The 18,724-nt window shown below is 39.8% G+C and overlaps 1 protein-coding gene across 1 annotated transcript in view; it reads right to left on the bottom strand.

The window, feature by feature from the left end:
* The window catches only part of ZNF527 (zinc finger protein 527), a gene marked incomplete at its 5' end in the record, with an annotated part of 46,212 nt that overhangs the window by 3,447 nt on the left and 24,041 nt on the right, over positions 1-18,724 (bottom strand). Inside the window, 4 exons of the mRNA XM_079906636.1 lie at positions 6,050-6,145; positions 6,777-6,903; positions 8,247-8,321; positions 11,137-11,702. Coding sequence (XP_079762762.1) covers positions 6,050-6,145; positions 6,777-6,903; positions 8,247-8,321; positions 11,137-11,702 — 864 coding nt within the window. The remainder of the gene's footprint in view (positions 1-6,049; positions 6,146-6,776; positions 6,904-8,246; positions 8,322-11,136; positions 11,703-18,724) is intronic.

The following is an 18,724-nucleotide window of genomic DNA, read 5'->3' as shown; positions in this document are numbered from 1 at the left end:
AATGTGAGAGCTAAATCTGTTTTTATACAGTGAGAAACATGATGTTCCAGATGTATAGAACACCTGGATAAAATAAGAAAGCTACACATTTATGCTGGTCGTTTCAGGGAGTGGGAAAGAATGGCAAGTGGTAAAATATTATCTTTTCCTTTAATCTTTTTAAATTTCACTTGTTACAAAGAATTTGAATTACAATTGTACTTTAAAAAAGTAACAATGGAAATTTAAAAGAAAAAAATATATTGTGTGTTTAATTACATTTCATAGAATTATTATCCCTGAATCATAATTCTGTTAGTACACCAGTATAGAGATTATTGCTTAATATTTAGGTGAGAACCATTTTCTTTTGTTTTTGAGAATAATTCTGTAAAATCATTTCCAGTAATGGCACTCTTCCCCAAATCAAAGGTTTAACAAGGGAGATGCAAGCAGAATAATCATGAAAACACAAAGCAATACAACAGTAACAAAAAATTTCTAACTTCTAATAACAGCTCAATTTAGAAGAGGGTTTATGTCTTCAGAACAAAAGCATTCCTCCTTGACTTTCTAACCAGTCAAAATCTGTGTATTCTACAGAAAATCTGTGATGTTATTCCCATAAAACTACCCTTTACTGCTTCTGCCTCCATTAGATTTCCTAAGCACTAGTGTTTTAATGTACAGGTTTGAAACAAAATCCTAATGTGATTTATTTATAATGTGTGTGTTCTTTCTCTTATCCTAGTGTCTAAAGTCTTCTCCATGGCTGGACCCCGAATAATATACCTTTACATGCTGAGTGATATCTGGAGAGTGGGAGAGGTTTAATAAATACCCTAACCCTAAAGCGTACACTAACCCTAACCCATACCCTAACCCTAACCGATACCCTAACCATAACCCGTACCCTAACCATAAACCATACCCTAACCCGTACCCTAACCCTAACCCGTAGCCATACCCTAACCTGTACCCATCTAGGAGATCAGAACAAAATATAAAGACACTTATACATAAAGGGAAAGTATCAAGCTGGCATCAGACTTCTTTGTAACAACATTTAACACCAATACTATGCTATAAGCAACTTAAGGAAAGAATGGCCAATTATGAACAAGGTAGAGCTTAGGGGGACATTGTTTGCATGAACTCTTTTTGAGGAAACTGCTAGAGAGCAGATTTCAGCCAATCCAGAGATGTCCAGAGAAATTTCAGCAAAATGACCTAGTGGAAAACACTAAATATATATAACTACAGAATTAAGACAAAAGGAAAGGTTGGGATAAATGTGACACAAGAGCATGTAAATATAATATGCCTGGACAATGTAAAAAGCATACAAGTAACAAAATTTGGGAAAACAAGGTGGGGAGTATAATAAGGCTACTTATTGACACATCTGTAACAGGTAAAAAAATCAAAGGCTAGTTTTTAAAGCTGACCAATCAAGTAATAGAAGGAATAAATACTGTCTAAAGAAACAGAGCACTATAACCGTGAAGGCTCTAGAACAAAAGAAGAATCTTTCTAATTATTATAAAAACTATAGTATTACGCGACCAAAAAAAAGCCTAGGAAAACAGACAAGCTAAAGTCTTTTTTAAAAACTGTAAAAATCAGAAAATATAACACAAAACAATGTACAGAATTAAGCCCAAACATATTAAAAACATGGTTGGACTTTCACCTATTAAATTGAAATGATATCCAGACTGGTTCACAAAGCAAAACTCAATTCTATACTGCATATAAAGCTCACGTTTAAAACAAGGTGATTTTACAAAGTTGAAAATAAACAGATGATAAAGGCCCTAAAGAAAGCATAAAAAGGCAAGAAACAGATTCTCCCCGAGGGCCTTCAGAAGGAAGGCAGGCTGCCAACATCTTGATTTTAGCCCTGTAAGACCCATTTTGAACTTCTTACCTGAATCCAGAGCTGTATGATAATATTTTTGTGTTGTTTTCAGCCACTAAATTTGTGGCAATTTGTTACAGCAGCCATAAGAAACTAATACAAAAAGCAGACAGGTACAACATTTTTGGGGAGGAATTTGGCAATTCCTAAACTACATATGCACTTACTTAGCAATCCTACATCTACAAAACAACCCTGAAAATAAAGCCTCAACAACAGGAACATACATATTTACAAGGTAATTTATGGCAGCATTGTCTGTAATTGTAAACTACTGCAAACATCCTAAATGTTCACACATTATAGAATATTCAATAAATTACCATAACATCCACAGAATGGAGTATTCTGCAGCTGTCAGAAAAATGAGGAAGCTCTCCATGAACTCATGTGGAGTGATTTCCTGTACAGCTGACCCCCGAACAATGAAGGGGCTATGGGTATAACTTTACAGTTAGCCCTCCGAATCTGCAGTTCAGCATCCACGGATTCAACCTACCTCGGATCGTATAGTAAGTATGTATTGAAAAAATTCGCATATAAGTGGACCCTCGCAGTTCAGACCATGTCGTTATAGCTAAGTGAAAAGAGCAAATGCAAATCTACAGGTATATCTGCTCATTTGTGCAAAAGAAACATAAAAAGGACAAACCTGAAAATAAAGACTGGTGATCTACAAGGGGTGGGTAAGAAAGGGGCAGGAAGAAGTAGGGAACAGAAACAAGACAGTAAGGATGAGGAGGGAGCGACACTTTTCTGAGGATACATTCTTGTAAAGGTCTGATTCTTAGGAGCATAGTAATGTTTCAGATACAAAAAAAAAAAAAAAAAGTAAAATCAACCAGGATGTAGTAGGAATCAACAGAAACAAATGAACCTAGAAGAACTAACCTAAGTAACTCTGGAAAATAGTTTTTGACTGAATACTTAAGACTAAAAAAGTACATTTATACCTAAATACAAATAATGTAATCTACTTAGTAAATTTATTTCTCACAGAGGAATAGGTTAGAAATTCTGAAACTACTTTGTGTGTACACTTAAATGGAGGAAATAATTAAATACATTGCTTCTCACTGTCAGAAGAAGAAATTACAAACAAGTAAAGGAGAAAGGCTATGATAAACCCTGTGGAGGGTAGGACTAAAATCAAGGTATCACTATAAACCAATAATTTAATGTATTAAAAAAAATAAAGACAGAAATAAATATAAAAGTGTGTGTCTGTCTAAAAGTGTGTGTTGGTATACATACATATATTTTCCAGCTAAGTCTGCTGTGAGGTCCTAGAAGAAATCACTTCCAGTAGCAATAAGTACACCTAGTACCCAGACCTTGGTTTCTAAACCATTCTAGATCATTTCCCAATAAAAGGAACCAGGGCTCCTTGGAGAAGTGGTTGACTCAAGGCTGGGGAAAGGAAAACAAGATGAACCTGGAACACCTGGAACCATGAAGTGGGGCATGTTAAAAGGTCATAGGAACCAACTTGAAGAAGATCTAAATGGTCAAAGCTGGAACACTTTGAGCAACAAAATAATGATACAGCAGTTTTAACTCATAGGAAAAAAATACCCCACATTCCATAAATATGAAGAAATATTTTAATATATAAACAAATGGGAGAGATGAAACAGCTCTTCCAGACAGAACAATCCTAGTTAATATGTGTAAATAAAAGAAGGAAATAAAAATGTCAACATTAGGTCAATACCACAACAGCGGTAACTGTTGCAGACAAGATCCAACAGGGCTGTAGATGCTAAAATTAGTGGGCAAAAGTTTCAGAAGAAACTGAATAGTATCAAGTATCTTCCCCAAATATTTATTAATTATAAATAGAAAAATAGTAACTTTACAATGGAGAAACCAGGCAGATACCACCTTCACCAAGTGATGAAAATTAACATCACTGATAATAAGATATATCAATATTATCAATCCTTTGGTATGATGCACTCACTGCGAAGGACACAACCTTATTTCTGTGACACTCTTTTCAAAAATGTACTACCTCAATCTAATCATGAGAAAACGTTAGATAAACCCAAATAGAATGCAAGCAAATGTAATGAGCCATTTGTCTAGAGTGAAGCATATCTGAAGACTCTGGAGAGATTTCTCCAAGAAGGTAAAATCAATAGATAACCTAATGTGTCTGAGTGTCTTAAGAGATTTAAACAATTGATCGGGAGTTAAGAATTGAGTTAGGAATATGTATATAGAAAACTAAGGGAAAAAAATAGACAAAACCCCAGATAATTATTAGTGCCAAGAAAAAGAAAAAGTACAGAAAAAGTAACCTTGGTACATGCACAGCTCAGCTACGACTAGCACTTAATAGCCATAATAATGTAAACACTGAACAGTGGTTCAATAAAAATTAAGATATTGGTATGGGACCTAATCAAACTTACAAGCTTTTGCACAGCAAAGGAAACCATTAAAAAAAACCCAAAAGACAACCTATGGAATGGGAGAAAATGTTTGCAAATGATGCGACAAGGGCTTAATCTCCAAAATATACAAACAGCTCATGCAATTCAACAACAAAAAAACAAACAACTCAATCGAAAAATGGGCAGAAGACCTTAATAGACATTTCTCCAAAGAAGACATACAGATGGCAAGCAGGCCCATGAAAAGATGCTCAACATCACTAATTATTAGAGAAATGCAAATCAAAACTACAGTGAGGTACCACCTCACAACAGTCAGAATGGCCATGATTAAAAAGTCTACAAATAACAAATGCTGGAGAAGGTGTGGAGAAAAGGGAACCCTCCTACACTGCTGGTGGGAATGTAAGTTGGTGCAGCCACTATGGAAAACAGTATGGAGGTTCCTCAGAAAACTAAAAATACCATATGATTTTACCATATGATCGAGCAATCCCATTCCTGGGCATATACCTGGAAAAAACTATAATTCAAAAAGATAAATCCACCCTTATATTCATAGAAGCACTATTCACAATAGCCAAGACATGGAAACAACCTAAATGTCCATCTACAGATGAAAGGATAAAGAAGATGTGGTACACACACACACACACACACACACACACACACACACACACACACAAAATGGAATACTACGCAGCCATAAAAAGAACGAAATAATGTTATTTGCAGCAACATGGATACAACTAAGAGATTACCATAATAAGTCATAAAGAGAAAGACAAATACCATATTATATCACTTATATATGGAATCTAAAAATATAGCACAAATGAACCTACCTACAAAACAGAAACAGACTCATAGACATAGAGAACAGACTTGTGGTTGCCAAAAGGGAGGGGGTGGGGGAGGGAAGAACTGGGAGTGTGGGATTAGCAGATGTAAACTATTACATATAGGATGGATAAACAACAAGGTCCTACTTATAGCACAGGGAACTATATTCAAAATCCTGTGATAAACCATAATGGAAAAGAATATTAAAAAAAAGAATGTCCATATGTGTATAACTGAGTCACTTTGCTGTACGGCAGAGATTGGCACAATGTGGTAAATCAACTACACTTCAATTAAAAAAATAAAACTTTAAAAATTATGATATCAGTGAGATAGGAAGACAGAAATTGTGTGTGTGCGCGTGCATGCTCACACACATGTTGGATTCAGGATAAGAAAGTACTAAATTCTTATTTTCTTAATGAAGATATTGGATGAGGACTAAACCTGAAAAAAACAATCAAGAAATAGCAACATAAACATATTTATTAGAGACGTGAAGGAGACACCAAAAGAAGCTGCAAAAGTAGAGAAAGTGGATCCCTCCAGGGAGAGGGAAACTGGGAAGCGGGCAAGAGACCTCCTTTTTTAAAGGAATAAGCCTTATAAAACAACTTGTCTCTTCAACCAATGTGCATGCATAACTTTGATAATAACTTTGATAAAATTAAAACTCTAAAAAGAAATCTAGAAATGTATATAACTCTATCCATAAAGGGGAAAGAAGAACTTAAAAGGAACAAGATTCAGGGTATAGGTAGAAATATTATTGAGAATATAACTTGATAGAAATAGAGAGGAAATGACCCCCTGAAGCCCAGGACAGCCTCCTCAAATGCAGGGCAGTCTTCTTATGACCACTTGTGCTGTCACCTTACAACAGCCCTCCCTGTTCCCCGTCACTCACCTGCATATTGACCATCTGACATCTCTCTCTCCACCATGCAAGGATCCTTCCCTTGCTCCAATAAGGAGATCATGTTGGGCTTAGAAACGGAAAGTCCTGTTTACAGGAGAAGAAAAATGAGAGCCAGCAAGACAGACAGATAGATAAACAAATCAACTTGCTATTGCTGTTCCAGACTCAGACTCAATCTCTTGGTCATTAGGCAAGAAAGGACATCAGAGGAAGGGCCAGAGAATGGAAAGATGCTTGAATGGAGAATGAGACAGACAAAGCTTCTTTCATAGCAGCAGTTCTCAAAGTACTAGAGCAGAAGAACCATCACCTAGGAACTTATTAGAAATGCAAATTCTCAGGCTGCCCCAACCAGACCTACTGAATCAGAAGCCACAGTGGTTCTCAAATTTTAATGGGTATCAGAATCACTTGGAGGGCTCATTAAAACCCAGACTATTAGGCCTATTCCCAGATTCTGTAGGTCTATAGTGGGACCCCATAATTTGCAATTAAAAAAATTTCCACGCCATACTAATGCTGCTATCCCAAACCATCATTCTAGAGCAAAGGGAACTATACTCATTTATAACTCTGTGAAACTACTTTGAATAATTTCCTGGGAACACGAAGTAGAAATCCAGCTAAGCATTTAAGATGTCCTAGATATTCCCAATGGAGGAAGCATAAACACCTCATAGGGAAGATTTGAATTATGGGGGATACATATCCTTACCAAGCCATACCAAGTTCCTGTAGTTCTCCAACATGACATCTCTGTACAAATCCTTCTGAGATGAGTCCAGCCATTCCCACTCCTCTTGGGAAAAATTTAGAGCCACATCCCTGAAGGTCACCAAACCCTGAAATTTAAAAAAAAAATGCTGTTTGCCAAGTACTCCCATATGGTCCTAGCATCTTCCTCAGTCTCTCTCAGAAGAATTTAACTCAGTTGATCATCTCCTTGAAATGCTTTCCACTATTGACTCACGGGACCCACACTCTCCTGGTTTTCCTTCTACATCAGTCCCTCTTAGTCTCTTTTGCTGGTTCCTCCTCTTCTTGTCAGCCTCTTATATTGAATGCCTTAAGCTCAGTCCTTGGACCTCTTTCCTATCTACATTCGCCAAAACCCTACCCTCAAGATAATCTCATCCTGTCGCATGGCTTTAAATACACTAATGACTCTCAAATTCACATCTCCAGTCCTGAACTCTAGATATATAATCAATACTTTACTTGGATATCCAACAGGTCTCTCGAATTTAATATATCTAGAACTCAATTCTTGATTCTTATCTCATCCCTCCCTGTCTTCCCATCTCAGTAAATGGCATGACCATTTACACAATTGCCCAGGTCAAAAATCTTTGTAGTCATTCATGATTTCTTTCTTCCTCTCATACTCCACAACCAATCCCTGATCAAATCCCATATTTTATATCTCCAATATACACCCAGAATCTCACCAGCTCCAATGCCACCACCATGGTCCAGGAAGCTATCACCTCCCACCTGGATTACTGCAGCAGTCTCCTGACTGGCCTCCCTGCTTCCACTGTTACTTCTCTGCTATTTATTTTCCTTTTAAAACATAAATCAAATCACATCACAAATACCCTAATGGTTCTCCTTCACCTCTAGAACAAAAGTCAAAGTTCTGGTCATGACTTTTAAGGGCCTGCATAATTTGGTTCCCAGCTACTGCTCTAATCTCACAGTGCACATTTCTGTCTGAGGATACTGGCTTATTGCTATCCCTGGAACACATCAAACATGCTCCCAACACAGTAACTTTGTACTTGCTATTCCTTCTACTTTTTTAAAGCTCTTCCCAGATCGCCACAAAACTTACTCCCTACTTTCACTCAGGTTTTTCTTTGCTCAACTGTCACTTTCTCAGAAAAACCATCCTTGACCTCCCTATTTGATAATCACACTCCATCCTTTATTTCACTTGCATTCATCTCCAACACAACAAATCGTGATTCATCTAAAGAGGAAAAGTTCTGTTCTATCATACATTTAAGCACAACACTGAGTAAAAATAGCAACTAAATGTTTTGTAGAAGGATTATATGAACAAATAGTGGAGAGAGAGAAGTGAAGAGTGCGCTCACTGGGCTACTTGTGACTCTCTCTGAGGTCCCAAAGTCCTGAGAAATGATGTGGAATTTCTGGAAACAAAGTGAAAACATCAACTTACCTGGGACATGGATTTACATAGTCCAACAGCCATTCTTCCTTCCTTCTTCAATTTTCTCTTTTGGAGAACAAAGTCCTGAGAAGGGAGAGTTAAACAAGAAAAAAAAATGGCAGAGCAGCCCTATGTTGCTGATCTGAGACTCACAGAGTTTTTTGCCCCTTTATGGTCTCTAGTTTCTTTACATGGACCAGCCCTACCCTGTTCCAAGATCTGAGAAAAAAGGCCAAAGCTGAACTTAACCCCTGAACTCCTGACTGATATTAAGGACACACAGCCTGAAGTCAACAAAATCTAAAGTCCATCCTATCACCAATAAGACAATTTATGATCTAGCCCTGGCTGCCCCTTAGACCTCATTTCCCACTCTTCTCCCCCTTATTCACCCTACTCCAGGCATACAGATTTCCTTATAGTTCCTCAAACATTGTCCACACTCCTTTTTCAAGGCTGTGGCCTTGGCTTTTCCTTTTGCCTGGACACGGCACATTCCCTCTCTTCATTCTTATCTGTGCTCAATTGTTAACAACATTGGAGGGACCTCCCTATTCTACCTAAAGGGAATCTCCCTCCCAGTTATTATTTTTCCTTATCTTGATTTATTTTTCTTCTTAGCATTTAACATCATTGGACATGTTACTTTTTTTTTTTTCTGTTAACTGTTGTCTTCCCAAACAACAGTATAAGATTTAAGACAGCCAGGATTTGTTGGGTTCACCGGTATATCTCTAGTGCTAGAATAATGCCAGAACCACTGTAAGTGCTAAAAACATATTTGATAAACAAATAAATAAATCTTACTGTGGCTCCTGTAATATAAATAGCAATGTTACACATGTTGTGTATGTCATTATCTTATTTAATCTTCACAAAACTGCAAAGGTAGGTATTATTATCCCCATTTTACCACCAAGTGAAATTGAGGTTCAAAAAGCTTAAACAGCTAACTCAAAGTCGTAACAGTCAAACTGCAGTGTGGCTCAAAAACTGGTCCTCTTTCAAGAGACCACAATGTTTGTATGGGAAATATTCAGCATAACCTGAGAAATCAATGCTATATGTTTTTCAGCGAAGCATATTCGGAGGTGGCAGGTGTTACCTCTATTACTCCACAGAAATTCAGCCTGAGGCAAACATTGACAAATTTCAATACCAAACCAACAAGAAACTGCACAGCCTGAAACAAGTTCCTTGTCTTCTCAGAGCCAACATTTCTTCACTCTGAAAACAAAGATAGTTGTGTTTGACTTAGAATTTAAGATATACAACCCCCTAATTCTGGGCTACTCTGCACTAACCAACTCAATCTGTAAGAAAATTATTTCCTTAGTGTAATGCAGCTTGAATTTGTTTATAAAAGCCTTTGCAACCCAAGAGGAGAATTAGTGAAGTCTTCTCAGCACCTGGGAGCTCTAAGTAGCACCTGCATAAAAAAAAAATAGCTTTTAAATTGCTGTTTCAAATCGCTGTGTATCATTTGAATAATACTTTTCAAGTTTGAGATGAACCATCAGTCACTGAAAGGTGCTGTGAAAGACTTGTGCTTTATATAGACCCCCAGACACACACTGACTCTCCATTCCTTTCCTCATTGGCTACGTGACCTTGGGCAAATCAACCCAACTGTCAGAACCTTTCCTCACTGTCAAGATTGCTTGAGCCAACTCCTGGCATAGAGAAGTGCCACCCTTATTGCCACTTAGATTTTACACACACAGTTGAAAAGGAAATGAGAGCATTTTTCTTTATTACGTGAAGTCAGAACCAAACACTTAGTTCACTTGGTATGTGAGAAAAAGAGCCATGGATCAGGCTCTCTCAGCACCAAACATGGAAGAGTTTTGACAAGGACAAACCTAAAATCTCAAACTCCATGGCCTAAGGAGAGGAAGACTGGGCTTTCAGGTTGGATTTTCCTCCCCCAAAGGCAGCCAATATGAGGATGGTTTCACCACAGTGTCTTTAGATTGGGTTCTGTTACTCACAAGGGGACCAAACAAAGAGACCCAGGTTAAGTTCTATGTCCAGAAGGGTCCTAGTCCAAGACCACAGACAATACTCTCCAACACCCTCAGAACTCAGGGCCCCCATTTTTCACCCTCACAGCGTGGGAAAGATCAAGAGAGTTTAGCAATTAAAAGCAAGGCCTCTGGAGCCAAATTGCCTGGGCTTAAGTCCTGATTCTGTCATTTAGTAACTGTGTGAATGTGGGTGAGTAATTTTAATCTTTCTGTGTCTCACAATCACACACTAGGTCTGACATACACATACAAATTCTCACCCAATCACACACATATATATGGTCACATAATTGCGACTGTAATGTCACATACATACACAGTGGTATTAACACAAAGATAGAGATGACGATACACAGTTACTCCAACAGAGAGACAGTCACACACAATCTCATGCATAGTGACATACCACACAAAGTCACACATCCTGTCACAGTTACTCACACAAAATTATACCTGCAGATATAGATGGTCATGGGCACGTAATGACACTTTCTGTCACACACATTCAAACGCAGTTATATCCACAGGGACAAGGGGTCAAACACAGTCACACACACACCCACACAGCGACACACACACACACAAAGTCACACCCGCAATCTCTCACAAACCCATACACAATAACACAGTTACACCTGCGGAGACAGTCACGCACAAACACACATAGACTCGGAGTTTTATACCGGAGACAGACGGTCACAGTCGCACACAATTACATACACGGTGACACACAAGATCACACCCTGTCACACCCGCAGCCTGTCACACAGTCTCCTCGGCGGCGCCCTCCTGGTTCCTACCCCGTTCCCTGCCGGTCCACCCCAAGCCCGGCCCTGCCCTCTGGCTCTCGCGCGTAGCAAGGCCCTACTCACCTCCCAGCCCCGCTGGCTCTGGAAACACGCCCAACGACCCAAGACCGGCGATGTCGCCTCCCAGAATCCCCTGCGGGGCGGAGCGGGGCGGGGACTGAGGCGCGCGGGACACCGAGCTCCGCTGGGTAAACTCCAGCTGCAGGAACCTGGACTAGCGACTCGGCTTTTCCTTCCGACCCCGCGGACCACGAGCCCCAGAACGCTTTGCGCCTCGGCCTCTTTGCGGAAAGAACAACATTTCCCACAGGGCCCCGAGACAAGCCTCGACATCGCGCCTGCGCTACAGGTGACCGCGGCCGCAGGTGCGGGTACACGGAACGCTGTGTGCGACCCTGGGCGATCTTGGGCACTCAAATGACTCTGGGCTACTGTGTGTGAGGGAGTGGTGAAGCTGTGCACGTCCGTGACTGTTATTGAATGCTCAGGTGGGGCGGTTTGTGTGTGCGACTGTCGCTGCACACTTTTGTGCTTGCTCACTACGGGGCAACGGGTTCTGTCGGTGCAGTGAGCTTCTGTATTTTCAGTCACGCCCATGAGTGTGGGTCGTTGTGTGACAGATTGTGGATCTGTCACGCCAAGAATGAGAGAGTGATTGTGGGTGTGTGAAGAACTGTGGCTGACTTTGGGCATGACGTTTCTGTAACTGTGTTCTTATCCCAGAGATCGCAGGAGTTTACCCATAATGGGCGGTGTTTCTGGGCTTTTCTTTAGGGTTGAGTACGTGGGAGAAGAGTGTTTGTGTGTCTGTGTGTGTGCCTGTCTCCAGGTCTAACTGTTCTCCCACCCCCACCCAACCCCTCACCTCCGGCCATGGGTGGGGTCAGTGTTATCCTCATTTTTACTATCCCTTCTCTGATTGCCCCATATGTGATGCCAGGCACAGAGGGTAATTATATTCCAGTTGTAGGAAGATGCTCATTTGCACCAAAGCCATTTATAATGTTGTAGCCAACAGCTCTGGGGTTTATTGCTGTTTCTCCTTTTCACTTTAAAACTTTAATTAGGGCCCAGCTTTAAGAAAAACTGTCCACAGTCAGGAGGAGAAGAATGTGAACCCCTGAGTGATGTTAAAGAAAACCAGAGCTGAACAGTAGTTGAGGGGTTTTTGTTTTGTTTTGTTTTTTTAATAGGAAATATTGCAATAGGGGGAAAGAGACTTCAGTATAGAACTGGGCTCAATTCCAAATATAGCAAGAACAAGTGGGGATTTAGAGGCAAGGAGCAAGTTGGGGTTGGGGGGTGGTCAGTTCATGGGAAATTACAAAGAGGAGACATAAAGGGTAGGGGGGAATTCTCACTATACTGACCAACAGGATTCTTGCTGAGGGCTGGCCAGAGTGATCAGATACCACCTGGGTGGATGAGGAATTTAATTAGATATTGAGACTGATCAGATATCAAGAACTCAAGCTAAACTGACATGACAGAATTCTTGCTAAAAGTGGGTGTTGCAAAGACAAACATTGAAGCCCAAAGGTTGAAGCCTAGTTAAGAAGAGGGTTCAGAGGAGTCTGACTAAAAGTTTGGTCAAGGAGATAGTCTTTGTCAGTGAAGGTTCCAAACAAACCAACATTCTTCCCCAGACCTTGGAAGATCTGGAAGGTGCACCCAAGTCAAGATCTCGGTAAGTGGGGGTGTGTGGAAGCAAAGGGAAGTTCTTGAAATAAGAACACATCCTTGGAGATTCCCTCCAATCCCCTCCCGAGAAAGAGCCCTCTAATAGCTAAAGCCCCAGAGTCTTGGACAAAGGGAGTCTGGCTACTAGGACTAAAGTGATTTGCACTTTACTCTGTGAAACTGTTGTTACATTGCATTGTTACATTCAGAAGAAAGCAAGCAATTATTTTTTAAGGCTCCACAAACATTTAATAGTTGGGTTGCTTTAATGGGAAATTTACCCTTTAGGAATTCTTTGGATGATGGGACTTCCCTGGTGGTCCAGTGGTAAAGAATCCGCCTTCCAATTCAGGGGACGCAGGTTTGATCCCTGGTCAGGGAACTAACACCCCACATGCTGTGGGGCAACTAAGCCTGCCCGCCACAACTGCTGAGCTGGGGTGCCTCAACGAGAGAGCCCACGTGCCTCAAACTACAAAGTCCACATGCTCTGGAGCCCGAGCACCACAACTACAGAGCCCATGTGCCCTGGAACCCATGTGCCACAACTAGAGAGAGAAAATCTGCATGCCACCACTAGAGAGAAGCCCTCATGTCACAAGAGCCCACGCTGCAATGAAAAATTGCACATGCCTCAACGAAGATCCTACATGCCACAACTAAGACCCGACACAGCCAAAAAAAAAAAAAAAAAAGAATTCTTTGGATGATAATTGTGGTTTGGTGCTTGACAAATGCATCACACAGCTCTTCCCTGGACTTAACTATCACGCAGGTTAGAGATCTTCTTGGATGTTTCATTCTAAAGTGCTAGAAATTTAAGATACTTCCTGACTGGTAAGGTGTACCTTCAGAGAAACTGTATGTATGACTATCTCTTCATATGTCAGTAATTGATCATAAGAAGACTTTTTGTCCTTTATTTTTCTTGTCTCATACCACCAAGTCCAACACTGGTTTGAGCCCAGTCATCTCCAGTAGAGTACAGCAGTGGTCCTCAAAGTATGTCAACTAAGTGTTTGTACTGCTCAAAGAAATTGTCGTAGGACTCTGTTTATCAGGGTCTAATCAAGAAAGCAGAACTATGCTGGGAATTTCAAACAGAAGATTTAATTACAGGAAATTGATTACACAATTTTGAAGGAAGGCCTCAAAGAGCAAAAAGGGGAGAGATTTGTAACTTCAGGAAGCAGCTAAACCCTAGAGCTTGGGGAACAAAGGGGAAGAGATGGGTTTACTAGAACCTAAAAGCTCTGAAGAGGGGTGTCAGGCTGGCTGTTAACTAGGTTTGGTACTGGTGCTGGGAAAGCAGAAAGATTCTACAGGCAAGCTAGAGAGATTCTGCTAGAGATATACTAGATATATCTAGATGCTGCTAGAGAGATACTAAAAAATCTGGAAAATAGGAAGCGGGTTCCTTCTCCCTTTCTGTCTCCCAAAATCCCTTTAATGCCTCCATTGGCAAACTATAACAGGAAGCCAACTAGCAAGGGAGAATAGGAAATGTCTTTGTCAGAGTCCCAGCCCTAGCATCACAGAATAAGAGAAAGACATGCTTGGAGCTAAAACAACAACAGGGAAGTAATCAGCATATGAGCGTTTTAAAATTTGCTGGAAAATAAATTAATATAACTTTCCAAGTTATATTTCTTCCCAGGAACTTTTCTTAACAATGTTTCTACTTCCTTATAAAGGAATCTTAGTAGGTAACAAAAACTGGCTCATATTTAGTAATGGTGTCTTAATAACAAAGCAATACAAATTGTGAAATAGTTTACATCTAGTTTAATATGTAGTTATTTCGATGCACTGATGTTTTTACCTATTTTGTTGTAATTTTTATAATGAATATATATTTCCCCAACTTTACTTATTATCGAATATAAATATTTCATGGTAAACCACTAATTGCCCTCATGATGTCACAGTCCTCAGTATCCTAACAAGTGTGAGAATCATGGTATGTGATTTGTTTTGTAGACTATTACGTATATTAGTTATTGATGTATAATTGACTTTTACATTTGTTTCAGGTACACAATGGAATGATTTGATATTTGTAAGTATTGCAAAGTGATCACTTCAGTAAGTCTAGTTAATATCCATCACCATACATAGTTACAAAAAAATTTTTTTTCTTATGGTAAGAACTTTTAAGATCTACTCTCTTAGCAATTTTCAAATACGCAATACGGTATTATTAACTATAGTTACCATGCTGTACATGTACATCCCCATGATTTATTTTATAACGGATCCCCTTCACCCATTTTGCCCAACCCCCGCACCCTGCCCCTGGCAACCACCAAACTGTACTCTGTATTTATAAGCTCTGTTTTTTCAGTTGTTTCTTATTTGAAGGCAGTAGTTCTTCTTTGTATTGAGAATGAAGTAAAATTGAGAGTGAAGAAACCAAGAACAACTTCTTGTCTTAGTTATTTTAATTGACCATCCGTATTCTTTGCCCTAGAATGTTTTTATATAACCCTGTGGACTGAAGAATAAAGCACCAGGGCTTACTAGACACGGCTTATTGAGATGTTTGGAAAGCATTCATACCCTAACATTAACGCTAGTGAAGAACCTCCCACACCAAAATTTGTGATTGTCAAATCCAGATACATATAAAACCCACTACTAATTTCTAGGGAAGAGAATTTAAATTTAATGGGTAACTTCTAAGAGCCAAGAACTGTGTAATTTCCTTTATATCAGAAGTGTGACAACTTATGAAAGTTCAGATAGCTGGTTTGGTACAGGGGTCAACCTTATTTACTTCTCAATAGCATACATGTCTGTGATGGTATACCTTGACACATCATTAACTAAGCTTGATCTTCCTTTATCAGAGCAGCGGTCTTTCATATATTTTGTTACATTCCCCTTGAAACAATTTTTAAAAATAATGTACTCCCTTTTACATTTTTAAGTTGACACCTACAATGTTTTCATAAGTTTAAATAATGCAAAGATATAATTTCTAGCATGTTTTCAATAGGCTAGATATCTTCATCATTCATTAAACACACACGAGCAAGCTCTTTTTTTTTTTTTTTTTTTTGCGGAATGCGGGCCTCTCACTGCTGTGGCCTCTCTCGCTGCTGAGCACAGGCTCCGGACGCGCAGGCTCAGCGGCCACGGCTCACGGGCTCAGCCGCTCCGCGGCACGTGGGATCCTCCCGGACCAGGGCACAAACCCGCGCCCCCTGCATTGGCAGGTGGACTCTCAACCACTGTGCCACCAGGGAAGACCTCTTTTTTAACATTTAGAAATTTTACATGGTACCTTTTACTTGAAATCATTTCCACTCCACTTTCATCACTCAATTTTATCTTAATGTAACAACTGCTTATCCTCAAAAATCTTTTATTAAATCTTGTTTTACTTCTCTGCAACAAAAATGAAATTTTAATTCTTATCCTGTGACCAAAATGCTCTGTGTCAAAGTTTCCTTAAAGATTTAGTTATTATAATTATTAGTACCCAGTTGATTAAAATAACAAATACCTCTAACATTTTAATAATTATTAACATACAAAGAGTCACACCGGGACTTCCCTAGTGGTCCAGTGGTTAAGACCCCACGCTCCCAAAGCAGGGGGCCCAGGTTCGATCCCTGGTCAGGGAACTAGATCCCACACGCACCTAAGAGCCCGCATGCCACAACTAAAAAAGTAAAAAATCCTGCATGCCACAACTAAAAAGATCCCACAAGGGACTTCCCTGGTGGTGCAGTGGTTAAGAATCCGCCTGCCAATGCAGGGGACATGGGTTTGATCCCTGGTCTGGGAAGATCCCACATGCTGCGGGGCAGCTAAGCCCGTGCGCCACAACTACTGAGCCTGCATGCCATAACCACTTAAGTCCGTGCGCCTAGAGCCCTTGCTCCACAACAAGAGAAGCCACTGCAATGAGAGGCCCACGCACCGCAATGGAGAGTAGCCCCCACTCGCCGCAACTAGAGAAAGCCCACATGCAGCAACGGAGACCCAATGCAGCCAAAAATAAATTAATTAATTAAAAAAAAAAAAAGATCCCACATGGCAACAAAAATCTCACACTCAGCAACGAAAATCCTGCATGCTGCAACTAAGACCCGGCACAGCCAAATAAATAAATATATTTCAAAAAAACAAAAAGCTACAATTTGGCCCTCCTTTGGCCAAGGCCTTTCCTTCCTGATGAGAAGTCCATATGCAAAGAGACATGCATGTCCAGAGCTCACAAACCCCTTCAGACCATGCTTTGGGTATCTGAGAATTCCTCACTCAAGTAGCATCAAGCTTGCTTCCAGAGCCTGTACACCTCTTCTGTGTCCAAAGCTCCATCCCTTGATCTGTCCTACAAAAGGTGAAAGTGTTGCCTATGTGTACATGGTGGTCAAGTGGAAGCTATTTGGTAAGATTAGACAGAGCTTAGATATGCAAGCTGGAGTGTCCAAACCTAAGGCTCCTTATGGCATGGGACAGGGATGGGGGTGGGAAGAGAAGGACCTGGCTGGGGACTTCCACTTGTCCTGTTGACTCAGGTCTCTAATTGTCAGTGGGCAGTTTTGCTTCTATATGATTTATTTTGGAGACCACTGGTCTTAAGATATGAATGTGGTTTGAATTAGGGTAGTAAATGGTGAAGTCAATGAAAAATGGTCAAATTGGGATGCAATTTAAGTGTAGAACTAACAGGAATGGCTGATGCTTGGATGTGCATATGAAGAAAAGAATAAGTTAGATATAATGCCTAAATTTTTGTCCTGAACATCTGGATGAATGGTAGTGTCATTTGCCAAGACAGAAAACAACAAGTATGTAGCAGGTGTCTAGGATGGGGGTGGGGGTCATGTTAACTTTGAGATGCTTGTTGGGTATCAAAGAGGTGATATCAAGTAGGCATTTAGATATATGTGTGTATAGCTCAGTGGAAAGGTTGGTACAAGAATAATAATTTAGGAATTTCAATTAAGATGGAAGTTATATAATGACCAACAGGAACTGGCTTTTACAATGAAGGTATTTGTTTCTCCACTTAGCAAGAAGTTCATCTGGCTTATCAGCTGAACAGTTATATCAAATGCATTTTATATCATTTATTTTCATAGTGGATACCTTTTATCAAGTGCAATCAGTTGATTAATTACAGAAGCTTGGTTTTAGTGGGAAATCATGTAAAATGATACACACTAAAACATTTAGATTTTATCCTACATTTACCATTGCAACAAAAAGAATAAAATATCTAGGAATAAACCTACCTAAGGAGACAAAAGACCTGTATGAAGAAAATTATAAGACACTGATGAAAGAAATTAAAGATGATACAAATAGATGGAGAGATATACCATGTTCTTGGATTGGAAGAATCAACATTGTGAAAATGGCTCTACTACCCAAAGCAATCTACAGATTCAATGCAATCTCTATCAAACTACCACTGGCATTTTTCACAGAACTAGAATAAAAAATTTCACAATTTGTATGGAAACACAAAAGACCCCGAATAGCCAAAGCAATCTTGAGAACGAAAAACGGAGCTGGAGGAATCAGGCTCCCTTACTTCAGACTATACTACAAAGCTACAGCAATCAAGACAGTATGGTACTGGCACAGAAACAGAAAGATAGATCAATAGAACAGGATGGAAAGCCCAGAGATAAACCCACACACATATGATCACCTTATCTTTGATAAAGGAGGCAGGAATGTACAGTGGAGAAAGGACAGCCTCTTCAATAAGTGGTGCTGGGAAAACTGGACAGGTACATGTAAAAGTAGGAGATTAGATCACTCCCTAACACCATACACAAAAATAAGCTCAAAATGGATTAAAGACCTAAATGTAAGGCCAGAAACTATCAAACTCTTAGAGGAAAACATAGGCAGAACACTCTATGACATAAATCACAGCAAGATCCTTTTTGACCCACCTCCTAGAGAAATGGAAATAAAAGCAAAAATAAACAAATGGGACCTAATG

This window comes from Stenella coeruleoalba (assembly GCF_951394435.1).
Source record: "Stenella coeruleoalba genome assembly, chromosome: 20".
NCBI classification, from domain to species: Eukaryota; Metazoa; Chordata; class Mammalia; order Artiodactyla; family Delphinidae; genus Stenella; species Stenella coeruleoalba.
This window is presented reverse-complemented; position numbering and strand designations above follow the sequence as displayed.